Here is a 15,502-nt window from a genome sequence, read left to right as displayed (position 1 = left end):
TGTCAGAATAATAGTAGAGAATTATTTATTTCAGATTTTATTTCTTCATCACATTCCCAGTGGGTCAGAAGTTTACATACACTGAATTAGTATTTGGTAGCATTGCCTTTAAATTGTTGGGGGAATTTTGGCCCATTCCTCCTGACAGAGCTGGTGTAACTGAGTCACGTTTGTAGGCCTCCTGGCTCGCACATGCTTTTTTAGTTCTGCCCACTAATTTTCTATAGGATTGAGGTCGGGCTCTGTGATGGCCACTCCAATACCTTGACTTTGTTGTCCTTAAGCCATTTTGCCACAACTTTGGAAGTATGCTTGGGGTCACTGTCCATTTGGAAGACCCATTTGCAACCAAGCTTTAACTTCCTGACTGATGTCTTGAGATGTTGCTACAATTTATCCACATCATTATCCTGCCTCATGATGCCAGCTATTTTGTGAAGTGCACCAGTCCCTCCTGCAGCAAAGCACCCCGACAACATGATGCTGCCACCCCCGTGCTTCACGGTTGGGATGGTGTTCTTCGGCTTGCAAGCCTCCCCCTTTTTCCTCCAAACATAACGATGGTCATTATGGCCAAACAGTTATTTTTTGGTTTCATCAGAGCAGAGGACATTTCTCCAAAAAGTACGATATTTGTCCCCATGTGCAGTTGCAAACCGTAGTCTGGCTTTTTTATGGCGGTTTTGGATCAGTGGCTTCTTCCTTGCTGAGCAGCCTTTCTGGTTATGGCGATATAGGACTCATTTTACTGTGGATATAGGTACTTTTGTACCTGTTTCCTCCAGCATCGTCACAAGGTCCTTTGCTGTTGTTCTGGGATTGATTTGCACTTTTTGCACCAAAGTACGTTAATCTCTAGGAGACAGAATGTGCCTCTTTCCTGAGCGGTATGACGGCTGCGTGGTCCCATGGTGTTTATACTTGTGTACTATTGTTTGTACATATGAACGTGGTACCTTCAGGCGTTTGGAAATTGCTCCCAAGGATGAACCAGACTTGTCGAGGTCTTCAATTTTTTTTTCTTATGTCTTGGCTGATTTCTTTTGATTTTCCCATGATGTCAAGCAAAGAGGCACTGAGTTTGAAGGTAGGCCTTGAAATACATCCACAGGTACACCTCCAATTGACTCAAATGATGTCAATTAGCCTATCAAAAGCCATGACATCATTTTCTGCAAAATTCCAAGCTGTTTAAAGGCACAGTCAACTTAGTGTATGTAAACTTCTGACCCACTGGAATTGTGATACAGTGAATTATAAGTGAAATAATCTGTATGTAAACAATTGTTTGAAAAATTACTTGTGTCATGCACAAAGTAGATGTCCTAACCGACTTTCCAAAACTATAGTTTGTTAACAAGAAATTTGTGGAGTGGTTGAAAAACGAGTTTTAATGACTCCAACCTAAGTGCATGTAAACATCCGACTTCAACTCTATATATACCCTGTAAACACACTCACGCTACATTGACACTCACATAAAACCTACACACATTCACATACACTACATATGCACACACATAACAGACACGCATACCGACAAAACACACACATTTACACTCATCATTTGCTGCTGCTACTCTGTTCTTAATTTTACTGTTATTATTATCTATCCTGATGGTTAGCCACTTTATCCTACCTTCATGTACATATCTACTTCAAATACCTCTTTCTGCACATTGATCTGATGCTGGTACTGTATAAAGATCCATTCTTATGTATTTTACTCCTTTGTGTTACTATTTTTCTTTTTAGGATTCTTTTTTAACTCTGCATTTCTGGGAAGGGCTCATAAACAAGCATATCACAGTTAGACTACAGCCATTGTAATCAGCGCACGTGACAAATAAAAATGGATTTGATTTGTCTTACCCACTAGGGTCTGGTCGGTGGCCTGAGGGAAGCGGCTCTCCTCATCCAGCAGAGAGAGCAGGCCCATGGGCTTCTGGAGGAACATGTCCAGGATAGGACGGTTGTCCTCATACTCCACCAGGCTGGCATCCACCCCCTCGCTCTGGTACTCCATCTAATTAAAACACACAGAATTTAGAACATTGCACAGTTAATGATTTCACTAAATAACCCAATTAAACAATCTAGGCTAAATAGGATTTGTGCATGTTTTTTTTTTTAAAATACAGTCCTTAAGCAACAGCACCACTGGGCTGCAGAGAGACACTCCAGTTACTATTTCTAAAGTCAGTCGCTGAAATTATACAGAACTGTTCTGAAATAACAGATAGAGCCACATACTAATTCATAATTTAGTTCCATTTGCAAATAACCCAGAGTCATATCACATTATTGCATCTGCTTAATTTAGATCAAAAAGTTATTTTAAATATATATTTTACTAATAAAGTGGAACCAATGGAACTAAACCGTCCTCATGTTTAAATCATTAACTTAGAATAATCAGCTTCTGTGTACCACTGGATTGAAGCCATTTTCACATTATAAAAATCCCTTTTCCGCTAAGCACTAGCGCTACATCGAAAGCAACTAATACTTCTACGTAACAAATCATGCAGGAAAGTTGCCTAGTTAAGAACCAGGAATTAAGTATGCCTAGTTAAGCCTTGGTAAAGTAAATATACAGGACAGTTTCAGAACACAACCCCAATATAGTTCAGTTCTTCTCTATTCATTAGACTGAATAAAGTGATCACTTTATAAATACCAACTCTCTCTAATTCCCTTGAGAGGAATTGCTAAAGAGCCAACATTAAGACAAAAGGACACAAGAGCAAAAAGTGCTTTTGATTAATGTCTATACAGTGTTGTCAATGAAAATGAAAAGCTCCCACACTCCAGGGTAAAAAGCTTAATTAAATCAATTAAAGGTGCACTATGCAGAAATCGCTCCACCATTTCCTGGTTGTTAAAATTCGAATAACTCGCCTAATTTAAGTTAATGTGACAAAACAAGCAAGTATAGCGTAGAGAGAGAATCATTGTACCATCTAAACCGCTATTAAATATATTTTCCATATCCAAAAATATTGTATTTTCAGCTGTTTGAAGCTGGTGTACAAAACCGAAAGCAAAAGAAGCAAAAATGAAACTTAAGCATGGGAAGCATAGAATTAGCGCACATAGAACAGATCTACCGCTTCTTACACTTTCTTTCAATGAGAATGACAGATTATATGTAAGGGAGAAAAACATTCATGTTAATATCATATAAACGCTATAAAGAAGATAACGCTGGTTTACAATTAAGAGACACTTCCTCCGTGATTGATGAACAAGCCGGCATACTATATCGCGATTTTAAATATACAAAATGATGCTCAACAAAAATGGTCAACATGTACTACACACAAAAGGACATTTTCAGCAAAATCTAGTATACCTTCAATTGTCACTGTTAATGGACTTACTGGAGTTAGAGAAACAATGAATCTAGATTCTCTAAAACATGAGCCACCCCATCTGCAGGCTCACCTGTTCCAGGGCAAAAATGTGTTGGTTGAAGTAAAACTGAATCTGTTCATTTGCAATGTTGATGCAGAGTTGCTCAAAGGAGTTCTTCTTGAAGTTCTCGAATCCAAAGATGTCCAGGATTCCCACATTCATGCCACTTTCTGCCACACTTCAAAGGGGAACATCGGGACAGAAAAACAAAGTTCATCTTGTGTGGAACTGTGTGAACCACATTGACTTATGAAACTTTAATGATGAAGCAAGTTCAACCCAAATACAGAATATTTTGATCTGAATGGCCAATTCTACTGTTATGGGGGAGTCCTAATGAACTTTTAAACAAAAGTGCTGAAAGTTCAGAGATCCTTGACTACGATCAGTTAATCATAAAATGTTAATTGCTGGCAAGGGTTGTACAAACAGATTGATACTAAAGTCTGTATTTAACTGTGATCGACACAATCGACACAATACTTCATTTGGGTCTACACTAACAACACATACGCACAAAGTGATTTCACTTTTTATTCCTAAGATCGAAAGACATCATTTCCCATAATCCCTTTCATTAACAAGACATTAGAGGTCACCTTTTGTCTTGGTTAACAGGTTATTAATGGCAATAACAGAGTGTACAGATGACTGAAATGGAAAGAGACCCTGTGGGCCTTCTACAGCTCAGAGAGAGAAGATGACTCCCTGACAGTCCACGCTCACATTTATGAGGGAATTCTTTTGGATCAATGAACAACCCTTTACAGTCTCTCTGAAGTATTTTTAATCATCAGAATATTATTTCCTCAGCACGTAACTCTGCATAAAACATTTACTCTACTTATTTTTCTCCCTTTCTTGTCTTGTGATGTCCATTCCTATTCTACTCCACGTGTTTGGTTCTCATCTCAGACGTAAAGGTCACTAGAGCTTAATAATATGCAGCAGCATCCACACCCACGGTAGTGTGAAGCACAGCGCAACAACCAAAGACAGAGATATCTTACACTTACCAGATATTCATATCAGGCTGCAGGAGGGCATTGATGCGGTTGACTATCCAGCTGAAGAGGCGTCCGTACAGAGCCTTGGACATGGCGTCCCGGACATCGGTGGCTTTGTCTACAGTATTGGTGCGGATAATTGTCTCTCCACGGGTCACCACACAGTGGGACGTCAGGGCCTCCGTGAGCTCCTCAGGGCCGATGCAGAGCAAGGCCGCAGCTGAGGGACAGGGTAGGTTCATGTCACAGTCACACAGAGTAACAAGGAAACAACCATTCAGCCATATTGTGTAAATACACCAAGAGGTGGGAATGTTACTATCAATTCTTAACCTGAGCAAGAAAAAAATAGTGTTTGCTAATAACACTGAAGTACAGTTGTCTTACCATTTTCCAAGGCCTCAACATTAGGCACTTCACTTTTATCAGTCTGGTGTTGGGAAGTAATGGCAGTGAATTCAATATTTCCTGTATTCAAAATGGCGCAGAGAATTCTGTATACAGAATTGACCTCCTGTTAAAAAAGGAAGCACAGAAATCAGCGTACAGTGAGTGAAGAAATGCTATGGATATTTAGACACAGTACCAGTCAAAGGTTTGGACACACCTACTCATTCAAGGGTTTTTCTTTATTTTTACTATTTTCTACATTGTAGAATAACACAAATGGAATCATGTAGTAACCAAAAAAGTGTTAAACAAATCAAAATACATTTCATATTTTAGATTGTTCAAAGTAGCCACCCTTTGCCTTGATGACAGCTTTGCACTCTCTTGGCATTCTCTCAACCAGCTTCATGGGGTAGTCACCTGGAATGCATTTCAATTAACAAGTGTGCCTTGTTAAAAGTTAATTTGAAAAATCTAAAATATATTTTGATGCATTTAACACTTTTGGGGTTACTACATGATTCCATGTGTGTTATTTCATAGTTTTGATGTCTTCACTATTATTCTACAATGTAGAAAATATAAAAAATAAATAAAAACCCTTGAATGAGTAGGTGTGTTCAAACTTTTGACTGGTAGTGAATGTTCTCTTTGTCTTATTTGTTTTAGGAGAAAACATCAGACAAGGCAAATAAAAATAATGTTCACACATTTGCTTTTAAATGAACAGAGCAACTGTACCGACCTCGTCAGTGAAGCCAATGATGCGGAAACAGTCCTGAATGGCATCAAACTGCTCCTTGTACAGTTTACTGGAGACAATGTCCTGCATCACTTTGCCATGTTGATTTTCAATATATCTAGACAGAAACACAGTTTTCAGTGCCAGTTTCTGCATTAGTCAAGTGATAGGAAATAACTCACTATATTCAGGCTATTTTGAGGTGCCAAGTAATCAAAGCCAAGTAAAGTGATGAAATGCTAACCTGGGGGGTTTCTTGTCAGGTAATCTGTACTTCTTCAGCTTCTCTTGGTGATACAGACCGGCATAGATGTAGTAGAATATGTGGAAGTTTTTCTCTCCCCTAAGAGCATAAAGACAAACGGTTAGCCATCTAGCCAGTTAACTTCAATTGAGGATAACAGTTGTGATGAATAATATCCCTAGCACATTTTTCCATTCTTACGTGGCCTGTTTGATGACCCTGGACTTCTCCAGCAGGTACTCTGAGATCTTGGCCCCCATGACGGCCCCGGTGGGGGTAAACTTCATCTCCAGGTACTTCCCAAAGCGACTGGAGTTGTCGTTAATGGCCGTGCACGCGTTGCCAAACGCCTCCACCAGGGGATTCACCTGGAGGATCTTCTCTCGCAGCGTCCGATTGTTTGCCTGGGATCACAGTCAATCATTTTTTTTTGGGGGGGGGGGAGATAACTCCCTCCGGAGACAACACAAACTAAATGTGTAGGACTGAATCTATCAGTGTCCAGTCTGTCCATTCAATAATGAATTCCACTGAGGTTCAATATTTATGAAGATGATGAACAGATTTTTTAGTAAACAAGCAGTACCTTTCCCAGAAAGGTGAGATGCTGGACAATCAGATGGGCACTCTCTGTCTTCCCAGCTCCACTCTCTCCACTGATGATGATGCACTGAAACATAGGGACACGTCAACGCCTTTTGTCATCGGGATGTCTCTAACAAGCACATCACTAGAGCTCTAAACAAAGAAAATGTTTTTGTTTAATGCCAATGATAACATTATCCATATGAACCGGCATATCACTAAATAGGACTTCCTCAAACAAAGTGTATCCCCCCTCAAGTACCTGGTCTTTGCAGAAGGTCACCATGCCCTGGTATGCTGCATCAGCAGTAGCAAAGATGTGGGGAGGATTGTCTGCTCGCTTCACCCCATGGTACAGCTTAGAGAACTGTGAACAGACACCCCACATTAGAATATCAATACCGCTCTGTCTTTACAGAGGTGTTAAGCGGAATTATGGCACACAATGGCACTGCCGTAGCAAACAAACCTGTGGTGAGTAGATGCTTAGAGTTTGAAAAGGATTGAGAGCGATGAGGATGTCTCCAACGTACGTGTATATCTGCAGCTCGTCATATCTCTTCGAGAGGTGTTTGATGATGGTCTCCTTCGGAGAAGAAGTAGTAGAACACATACAGTGGGTACTGTGTACAATACCTACATTATTCACATACCGTCCTCTAGTCCAACAACAACAAAGTCAAAGTATGAAATCTTACCTCATCTAAAAACTCCAGGTTCACCAGATCATCATCAGGACTTGTCTCTATTATGAGTGTTTTACGAGTATTGATTCTTTCATGCCTGTTGGAGTAAAGGACATAATACTGGGTTAGAAAGCATTACAGTGATGAAAGAATACAGATACATTACTAATGCTAATCTGGATATAAAATCCATTCATTTAGATGGGTTGCCGGTTGGCCCATAAGGGTGTTCCCCAGGGAGATCTCCACCATTATCACAGGCTGTGATTGCACTTCATCGCCGTTTGACCTATCACTCTACAATGGGGCCTACCGGTCAGAGGTCAGCACGGAGGCAACTGCCTCATTGGGATTATGCAAACCCCCAAGGGCCTACTGCGGTGATGTTTGTTAGTGTGTGTGTGTGTGTGTGTGTGTGTGTGTGTGGTGTGTGTGTGTACATGTAAGCGAATAGATTAATCAGCACTTTTGTCAAAAACATCAAACTTTAAAATAACAGTTATCACTAAAATATTGCACCCAGAAATTCCAGTCAAGTTCAGATACTAAACCTAACATGAACAATGAAATGGACCAACATCTCAGTCACAGAGTGTATCTATTCTATGATAATAAATAATAGATACACTGAGTGTACAAAACATTTCCATGACATAGACTGACCAGGTGAATCCAGGTGAAAGTTATGATCCCTTATTGATGTCACTTGTTAAATCCACTTCAACCAGCGTAGATGAAGGGGAGGAGACGGGTTAAATAAGTATTTTTAAGCTTTGAGACAGTTGAGACATGGATTGTGTATGTGTGCCATTCAGAGGATGACAAGACAAAAGATTGAAGTGCCTTTGAACAGGGTATGGTAGTAGGTGCCAGGCGCATCGGTTTGTGTTAAGAACTGCAACGCGGCTGGGCTTTTCACGCTCAACAGTTTCCCGGGTGTATCAAGAATGAGGCTGTTCTGAGGGTAAAAGGGGATGCAACTCAATATTAGGAAGGTGTTCCTAATGTTTTGTACACTCAGTGTATATGAAGTGAATAACATAATAGTAAATCCCTCCTACGAGTGAACAATGATTTCCCATTTCAGAAGATACATATCACACCATAGGCACAGACACATGCATACACATACGCACTATAACACACGTACACATGGATTTTGTGTTGTAGATATGTGGTAGTGGAGTAGGGGTCTGAGGGCACACACTTAGTGTGTTGTGAGATCTGTTATGAATGTATTGTAATGTTTTTAAAATTGTAGAACTGCCTTAATGTTGCTGGACCCTAGGAAGAGTAGCTGCTGCCTTGGATCCATAATAAACACAAATATTCTGAGTAGAAATCCTACAGAAGTTCAACAGGGAAACATAATGTCACAACTGCCAATGGAGCACTGTGTAGTATGGAATCCTCAACACTTTCTTCTCCAGAGACATCCCTTCTGAAAAAGAGTAAAGGCCCTCAGCTTGTACCTTCTCTAGCTTCGAAGCATGATACATGTTGTAAACCATTCCACCTACTTAAATCTGCCTGTCTCCTGTCTGTGCCGTGTGCTGATCTTTGGCACCAGTGACTAAAACTGGGAAAGCACAGCTCATTTTCCTTCAAGCCTCTAATCTCATTATGCACTTTCACTGTGGACAGGGACATAAGATCACCATCTCACCACACACACACACACACACACACACACACACACACACACACACACACACACACACACACACACACACACACACACACACACACACACACACACACACACACACACACACACACACACACACACACACACACACACACACACACACCTGGCATGGCATGGCATCAAGACTCATTCAATGGCACGTGTACTTAGCGCTTTTCTTTAGGGACACGGAAAAGTATTCCACAAACAGATCATTGGGGAAATAACAAAGTGAACAGAATCATTTTGCAATCACAAACAACCGTTTTTGAATAAAAGCTCATGGCATCCCAGATATAAATCATTCCAAATTCTTAATTCAGTGATAATGCGACCTGCAAGGTTGAACAGTTAGCATTTTCCACAAGTAAATCAATCTGAGACTAAAGTGTTTTATTCCCTCATTGGTTCAATCATATGGGTGGAGGACTGCTCTGTCCTAAATGCTCCTCGTTGTCACACTGTTAAAAGATCCATTGGGATAAAAAGCTTTTCTTAATCTAACTTTGAGTCAGCACAATCACTCCTATCAAATTAGTTCCACTCCCCTAACTTCTCTTTAATCACATCATTTTCATAACTTCGACTACACATCATACACTAAATATCCAAAGGTATGTGGACACCCATTCAAACTAGTGGATTTGGATATTTCAGCCACACCCATTGATGGCAGGTGTATAAAATTGAGCACACAGCCATGCAATCTCCATAGACAAATATTGGCAGTAGAATGGCCTCACTGAAGAGTTCAGTGACTTTCAACGTCAGTTCATCAAATTTCTGCCCTGCTAGAGCTGCCCCGGTCAACTGTAAGTGCTGCTATTGTGAAGTGGAAACGTCTAGGAGCAACAATGGATCAGACGCGAAGTGGTAGGTCACACAAGCTCACAGAACTGCTGGGTGCTGAAGCGCACAACGCGTAAAAATCGTATGTCCTCGGTTGCAACACTCACTACCAAGTTACAAACTGCCTCTGGAAGCAACATCGGCACAATAACTGTTTGTCGGGTGCTTCAGGAAATGGGTTTCCATGGCCAAGCAGCCGCACACAAGCCTAAGATCACCATGCACAATGCCAAGAGTTGGCTGGAGTGGTGTAAAGCTCGCCGCCATTGGACTCTGGAGCAGTGGAAATGCGTTCTCTGGAGTGATGAATCACGCTTCACCATCTAGCAATCCGACGGACTAATCTGGGTTTGGAGGATGCCAGGAGAACGCTACCTGCCTGAATGCATAGTGCCAACTGTAAAGTTTGGTGGAGGAGGAATAATGGTCTGGGGCTGTTATTCATAGTTTGGGTTAGGCCCCTTAGTACCAGTGAAGGGAAATCTTAACAACACAGCATTCAATGACATTCTAGACGATTCCGTGCTTCCAACTTGAGGCAACAGTTTGGGGAATGCCCTTTCAGCATAACAATGCCCCCATGCACCCAGCAAGGTTCATACAGAACTGGTTTGTCGAGATCGGTGTGGAAAAACTTGACTGGCCTGCACAGAGTCCTGACCTCAATCCCATCGAACACCTATGGGATGAATTGGAACGCCGACTTCGAGCCAGGCCTAACCACCCAACATCAGTGCCCGACCTCACTAATGCTCTTGTGGCTGAATGGTCCCTGCAGCAATGTTCCAACATCTAGTGGAAAGCCTTTCCAGAAGAGTGGAGGCTGTTATAGCAGCAAAGGGGGGACCAACTCCATATTAATGCCCATGATTTTGGAATGAGATGTTCGACGCAGGTGTCCACATACACTACGTGACCAAAAGTATCTGTTACACTAGTTTGCGCGGACACAACAGTTGAAGGAAATGAAACCCTGCCACCCACTGGTGAGAAAACACATCTCATCTCAGCATTTCATCCAGCTCACTCTGTCTTGCTCCATAGCATTGTCTCTCAAATGTAGATGAATTAATCAGCAATAAAAGATACATAACATCATTTGATTGATAGATTTAACAGATGTCATCTCAGAGAGATACATCAATGAGATCTGCAGAGGGGATTGTTTCAGAATTCTATAACTGAGAATGTTAGCATTTCTCTGAGTAGACGACACACTTACTTGGTCTTGAGTTTGCAGCCCAGGTCTTGTTGCTCGCAGATTAGTGTGGACAGCTGTTGACCGAGAGCCATTTCTTTGCCATGGGCCTGCTTAATGAAGGGGTGTTCCAAGAGGTGGGTAACAGACGGACGAGTCTCAAAATCCTTTATCAGACACCTGTGTAGCGAGAGAACGCAATTACAACATCATAATACATCATCAAAAAGTCAAAAGTACAACCTTTTTTGGGGTTTAAACCCTCTGATCACTAACTCACTGATCACTAATACAATGACCTGAACATTTTACAAAGCGGATTTTTCTGGATTATCTCTGATATGAGGGTGTTCAGTAGGGTGCTTCTATGGAGCTTCTCATCAGTGCTTCTGTGTCTAGGTGACTGACCAATGTGTCCCCTCTGTGAGCACCACATGGTCTGGTCATCACCATGGCCCCCAGTGCAAACAGGTCTGTTTCTGGATGGCCCCTATCTGCTTTGTGCAGTGTTTACTCAGAGCCCACTTTTTGCCATAGTGGTCATATCCCAGCAAACCGGGAACATTCACAGAACATTAGCTAATATTACCATTAAGTTCTAGTTAGGGTTTTATCTAACATTAGGATGATAACATCCCCAAAACATTGTTTTTGATACAAATAAAAAATCATTCTCAAAATGTTTTAAATAAAATATCCTTGGAATGTTCTCTTAACATTCACTAAAATGTTGTGCACAACATCTGTAACAACTACCACAGAACATTTACCAAACGTTCTCATTAGGTTTCCAGGTAATGTAATAACACAATGTACCAGTAATGTTTTAGAACATAGTGCTGCAATTAAATGTGAGAGCAACGTTCTGGTATACTTTATACAAAAATTATATAATCATCAGCACAACTGGACTGTTTTTGTGTTATGAGAAGAACATTTACAACAACATAACGAATGTTCTGGGAACTTTCACAGAACCAATTTCTGTTAGCTGGGATCTCACTATTGTACTGCCTTTACATTATGATATAATCAATATGAAATATTTTCAATCCAGAGGCAATACATTGTTGTTCAAATAACTTTATATCATAAGTAAAATAATTTGTAAAATATGTAGTCCATGGACATGGTGTGATACCGTTTCAAATGGTGAGGGTATTTAAACCAGCTGCCTAGCACTCCATTTGAAATGTATGTTTTTTCAAAACAAAATTATTCTGAAAAGACATTACCAATAGTCATCACACTGTATCTATCCCTTCCATTCAGAATATCCATCATTCCGTACCTAATCTAAACACTTAAATGCCTGAATATGTTTTGGTGTACTGCAACACAACAATGCAGGCAGGCGAGAGATAAGAGAATAATACCAATCTGACTCCTGCTACCTAATCTAGGCTGAAATTCTGCTTGCTCTTTCTATCAGTTTTTATGCTCTAGAAATTCATTCATAGAATTAATTAGTGTCAGGACATTAAGCAGAGGCTGCAGCCATTAGCTGAGCTGTGCAGCCAGGATGCTAAACATCAGGCTTTGTTATAAAAGGCAGCTCTTTTGGCTGCACAGGGACAGACACTGGTGATGCATTTATTATCGAGAGCAATGACAGTAGTTACCTACCCACCCGCACACACACTGGTCTGGCTGAGAGCTGGAGAGTCCTCACAAACAGCCTGCCAGGCCTGATAACATTGTCCATGCTCCACACATTGTAGCCTGGTGGGCTTTGTTTGAGGAGATTATTTCTGATCTGATATCATACAATCCATTACCTCATACTCATGAGAAAGAGAGAGAAAGATTAAAAAAGCACCTAATAAAATGCATTGTATCTGAATATGGAAAATGGTCAAATAGAAGAGGATGCATTACTATAAGACAGGGATCATCAACTATATACAGCTGCGGGCCGATGTTTTCTTGAGCGGATGGTCAGCGGGCCGGAAAATCATTACAAATAATTTGCAGACCGCAAATTGACGGAAAGAAGCCCAAGCAGATATAATATTTCACTAAAACATAATCATTTCAAACCTTGCTTACAATCTGGAACAGATTTCCAAAATGTAAATCACTTGGAGCTGATTTGCTGGTGTTTTTACAGTCTTTTATGTCCCCCACCCCCCTTTCTTTATTTTTTGCTCAGAAAACTAGGCGAGGACAAACAAAATCACCATCAGTTGGGGAACCCTGCTATAAGACGTTTCATGACATTTTTGGGGACGAATCAAGTAAAGGTTGTATGAGCTGTGTTCTCTAAGAATGTTCTCTAACTGAGTTTTTTAAGAGAAGCAATAAAGACGTCAGCATTCTCAATAAGGAAGGCAAAAAGGAAAACAATGAGGATCCTTACAATAAACAAAAAGTATTCACACCCCTTGACTTTTTCAAAATGTTGTTGTGTTCAGGGATTGGAACCTGTTCAGGGAACAGAACCAAAAACCTATGTCATTTTTCAAGAAACAGAAACGGAAACAGAAACGGGAACGAAAGTAATCCGTACTAGGCCTCCCGAGTGGCGCAGTGGTCTAAAGGCCTCTCTATAGATCCGGGTTCGATCCCAGGCTGTGTCGCAGCCTGCCGCGACTGGGAGACCCATGAGGCGGCGCACAATTGGCCCAACGTCGTTCGGGTTAGAGGAGGGTTTGGCCGGCTGGGATGTCCTTGTCCCACCGTGCACTAGCAACTCCTTGTGGCTCCCGGGCTCATGCCAGCTGACTTCGGTCGCCAGCTGTACGGTGTTTCCTCTGACACATTGGTGTGGCTGGCTTTCCGGGTTAAGCGAGCAGTGTGTCAAGAAGCAGTGCGGCTTTGCGGGGTCGTGTTTCAGATGGCGCATGGCTCTCGACCTTCGCCTCTCCCAAGTCTGTACGGGAGTTGCAGTGATGGGACAAGACTGTAACTACCAATTGGATATGATGAAGGGGTAAAAAGTACCAAAAAATATCTATAAAGAAAGTGATCCATACTGTTCCGGAACAGAAACATTATTTTAAAAGCATGGGAACCGGTTTTAATAACATTCTTTTACATTCCAGGCAACAAAGCCCTCACTCTGTCACTCAAAAACGTATTCCAGTGTCTGCCTGCAAGCTGAAAATCTTTGCCAGTGTGTGTTTGTGTTTAGGCTACCTGCCCCTCCCCCCTCAGAAGAATAGGTTACTGTACTGACATTACAATTCAGAAGATAGGGAGAGATATTTCAAATTAGCTAGAGAAGAATGGAATCACTTTTTCAATGCTAGTTAAGAATACTTCTTGGGGATCGGCGTCTTGTCAACGGGACAGTTGTAAATCATGCAGCGCCTTGTGTTACCATCGCAGATTTTAGAGAAACAACAAATGTCGGTACATATAAGTGTCTTATATCGTCTGAAAGCTTAAATTCTTGTCAATATAACTGCACTGTTCAATTTACAGTAGTTTTTACTGCAAAAAAATGCCATGCTATTGTTTGAGGAGAGCTCCTAACAACAAAACACTTTTTTCACCGCGATAGGTTTGATAAATTCACCTCTGAAGGTGAAATGTGTACTTACATTCTGAAATTTTGCTCTGATTTATCATCCAAAGGGTCCCAGAGATAACATGAAGTGTCGTTTTGTTAGATAAAATCCTTATTCATATCCTAAAAAGGTCCATATAGCATGCACAATCAATTTTGTATTTCCACTCGTTGAATTTGCAAAGAAAGGAATCTGTGAAAATCTAACCCTAAACGTTGTTACAACCAGACAAATCACGTTCATATGTATTCCTCAGAGATCCTAGAATGTAACCAGACTTCACTATATCATTAGGACACCATATTTGGTCAGAGAGCAACGCCTTCATGGCACGCCGATGACGTGGGTGGTCTTCACTTGAACAACTTTAACTTTGTCAAATAAGCACCAATCGGGGTCAAACGAAGCTAGCTAGATAGCCAATGAGCTAGGCTTTACGGGAGTATCCGGAAACCCTGTATCAGTCGTAAAATGTAGCTACTAACCTTGTTCGACAACATGCCTTTTCCTTTTGGACAAAAATTATAAGAATATTCAGTTATGAAAACTGGTTGTTTTGCAAATGTTGAACTTATAATATGGCTACTAATACTGGAAAAGCTAAATCAAAGTCTAAGTATACAGATTTGACGATATTCTTGCAGAAAAAATGTAATATGAATGCAAATGTCTCCTTCACGATTTGCCCAAATGTACCTGGGTGACTTCACACTAAATGTCATGTAATTCGCTCATACTTCAAGATATAAATCTGAAACTTTGCACATACATTGCTGCCATCTTGTGGACACCATCGGAATTACAACCAGAGTGATGGCTAGAACTGGGACCTTTCTCTTGCATTTCAAAGATGGTGTAAGAAAAAAAACTGTCGTTTTTGTATTTTCTTCTACCAGATCTAAAGTATTATATTCTCCTACATTCCCATTTCCACAAACTTCAAAGTGTTTCCTTTCAAATGGTACCAAGAATATGCATATCCTTGCTTCAGGGCCTGAGATACAGGCAGTTAGATTTGGTATGTCATTTTAGGCGAAAATTGAAATAAAGCGGGCTATCCCTTAAGAATACTATAGTCCTAGTTATTAAGTTTCATGTTGGATTTATTAACTACAAAAAGGTAAGAGGTGTTTTCAATTCTGGTGCTGCTCTGCACACACAAGAGTGTTAGCAAGCTAGCTCAAG

General features: G+C 40.8%; 1 protein-coding gene across 2 annotated transcripts in view; it reads right to left on the bottom strand.

The window, feature by feature from the left end:
- The window catches only part of myo3b (myosin IIIB), a 97,719-nt gene that overhangs the window by 60,458 nt on the left and 21,759 nt on the right, over nucleotides 1–15,502 (bottom strand). For both annotated transcript variants that reach the window (XM_014173244.3, XM_082968920.1), the window contains exons 10-21: nucleotides 10,830–10,985; nucleotides 7,084–7,168; nucleotides 6,855–6,971; nucleotides 6,648–6,752; nucleotides 6,387–6,470; nucleotides 6,002–6,204; nucleotides 5,801–5,899; nucleotides 5,560–5,674; nucleotides 4,812–4,938; nucleotides 4,434–4,644; nucleotides 3,448–3,595; nucleotides 1,873–2,026 (exon numbers count right to left, since the gene is read on the bottom strand). In XM_014173244.3, coding sequence (XP_014028719.1) covers nucleotides 1,873–2,026; nucleotides 3,448–3,595; nucleotides 4,434–4,644; nucleotides 4,812–4,938; nucleotides 5,560–5,674; nucleotides 5,801–5,899; nucleotides 6,002–6,204; nucleotides 6,387–6,470; nucleotides 6,648–6,752; nucleotides 6,855–6,971; nucleotides 7,084–7,168; nucleotides 10,830–10,985 — 1,604 coding nt within the window. The remainder of the gene's footprint in view (nucleotides 1–1,872; nucleotides 2,027–3,447; nucleotides 3,596–4,433; nucleotides 4,645–4,811; nucleotides 4,939–5,559; nucleotides 5,675–5,800; nucleotides 5,900–6,001; nucleotides 6,205–6,386; nucleotides 6,471–6,647; nucleotides 6,753–6,854; nucleotides 6,972–7,083; nucleotides 7,169–10,829; nucleotides 10,986–15,502) is intronic.

The sequence above is a fragment of the Salmo salar genome, chromosome 25, assembly GCF_965601325.2.
Source record: "Salmo salar chromosome 25, fSalSal1, whole genome shotgun sequence".
Taxonomy (NCBI): Eukaryota; Metazoa; Chordata; class Actinopteri; order Salmoniformes; family Salmonidae; genus Salmo; species Salmo salar.
Note: the sequence above shows the minus strand (reverse complement) of the source record. Positions and strands in the feature narration are given on the sequence as shown.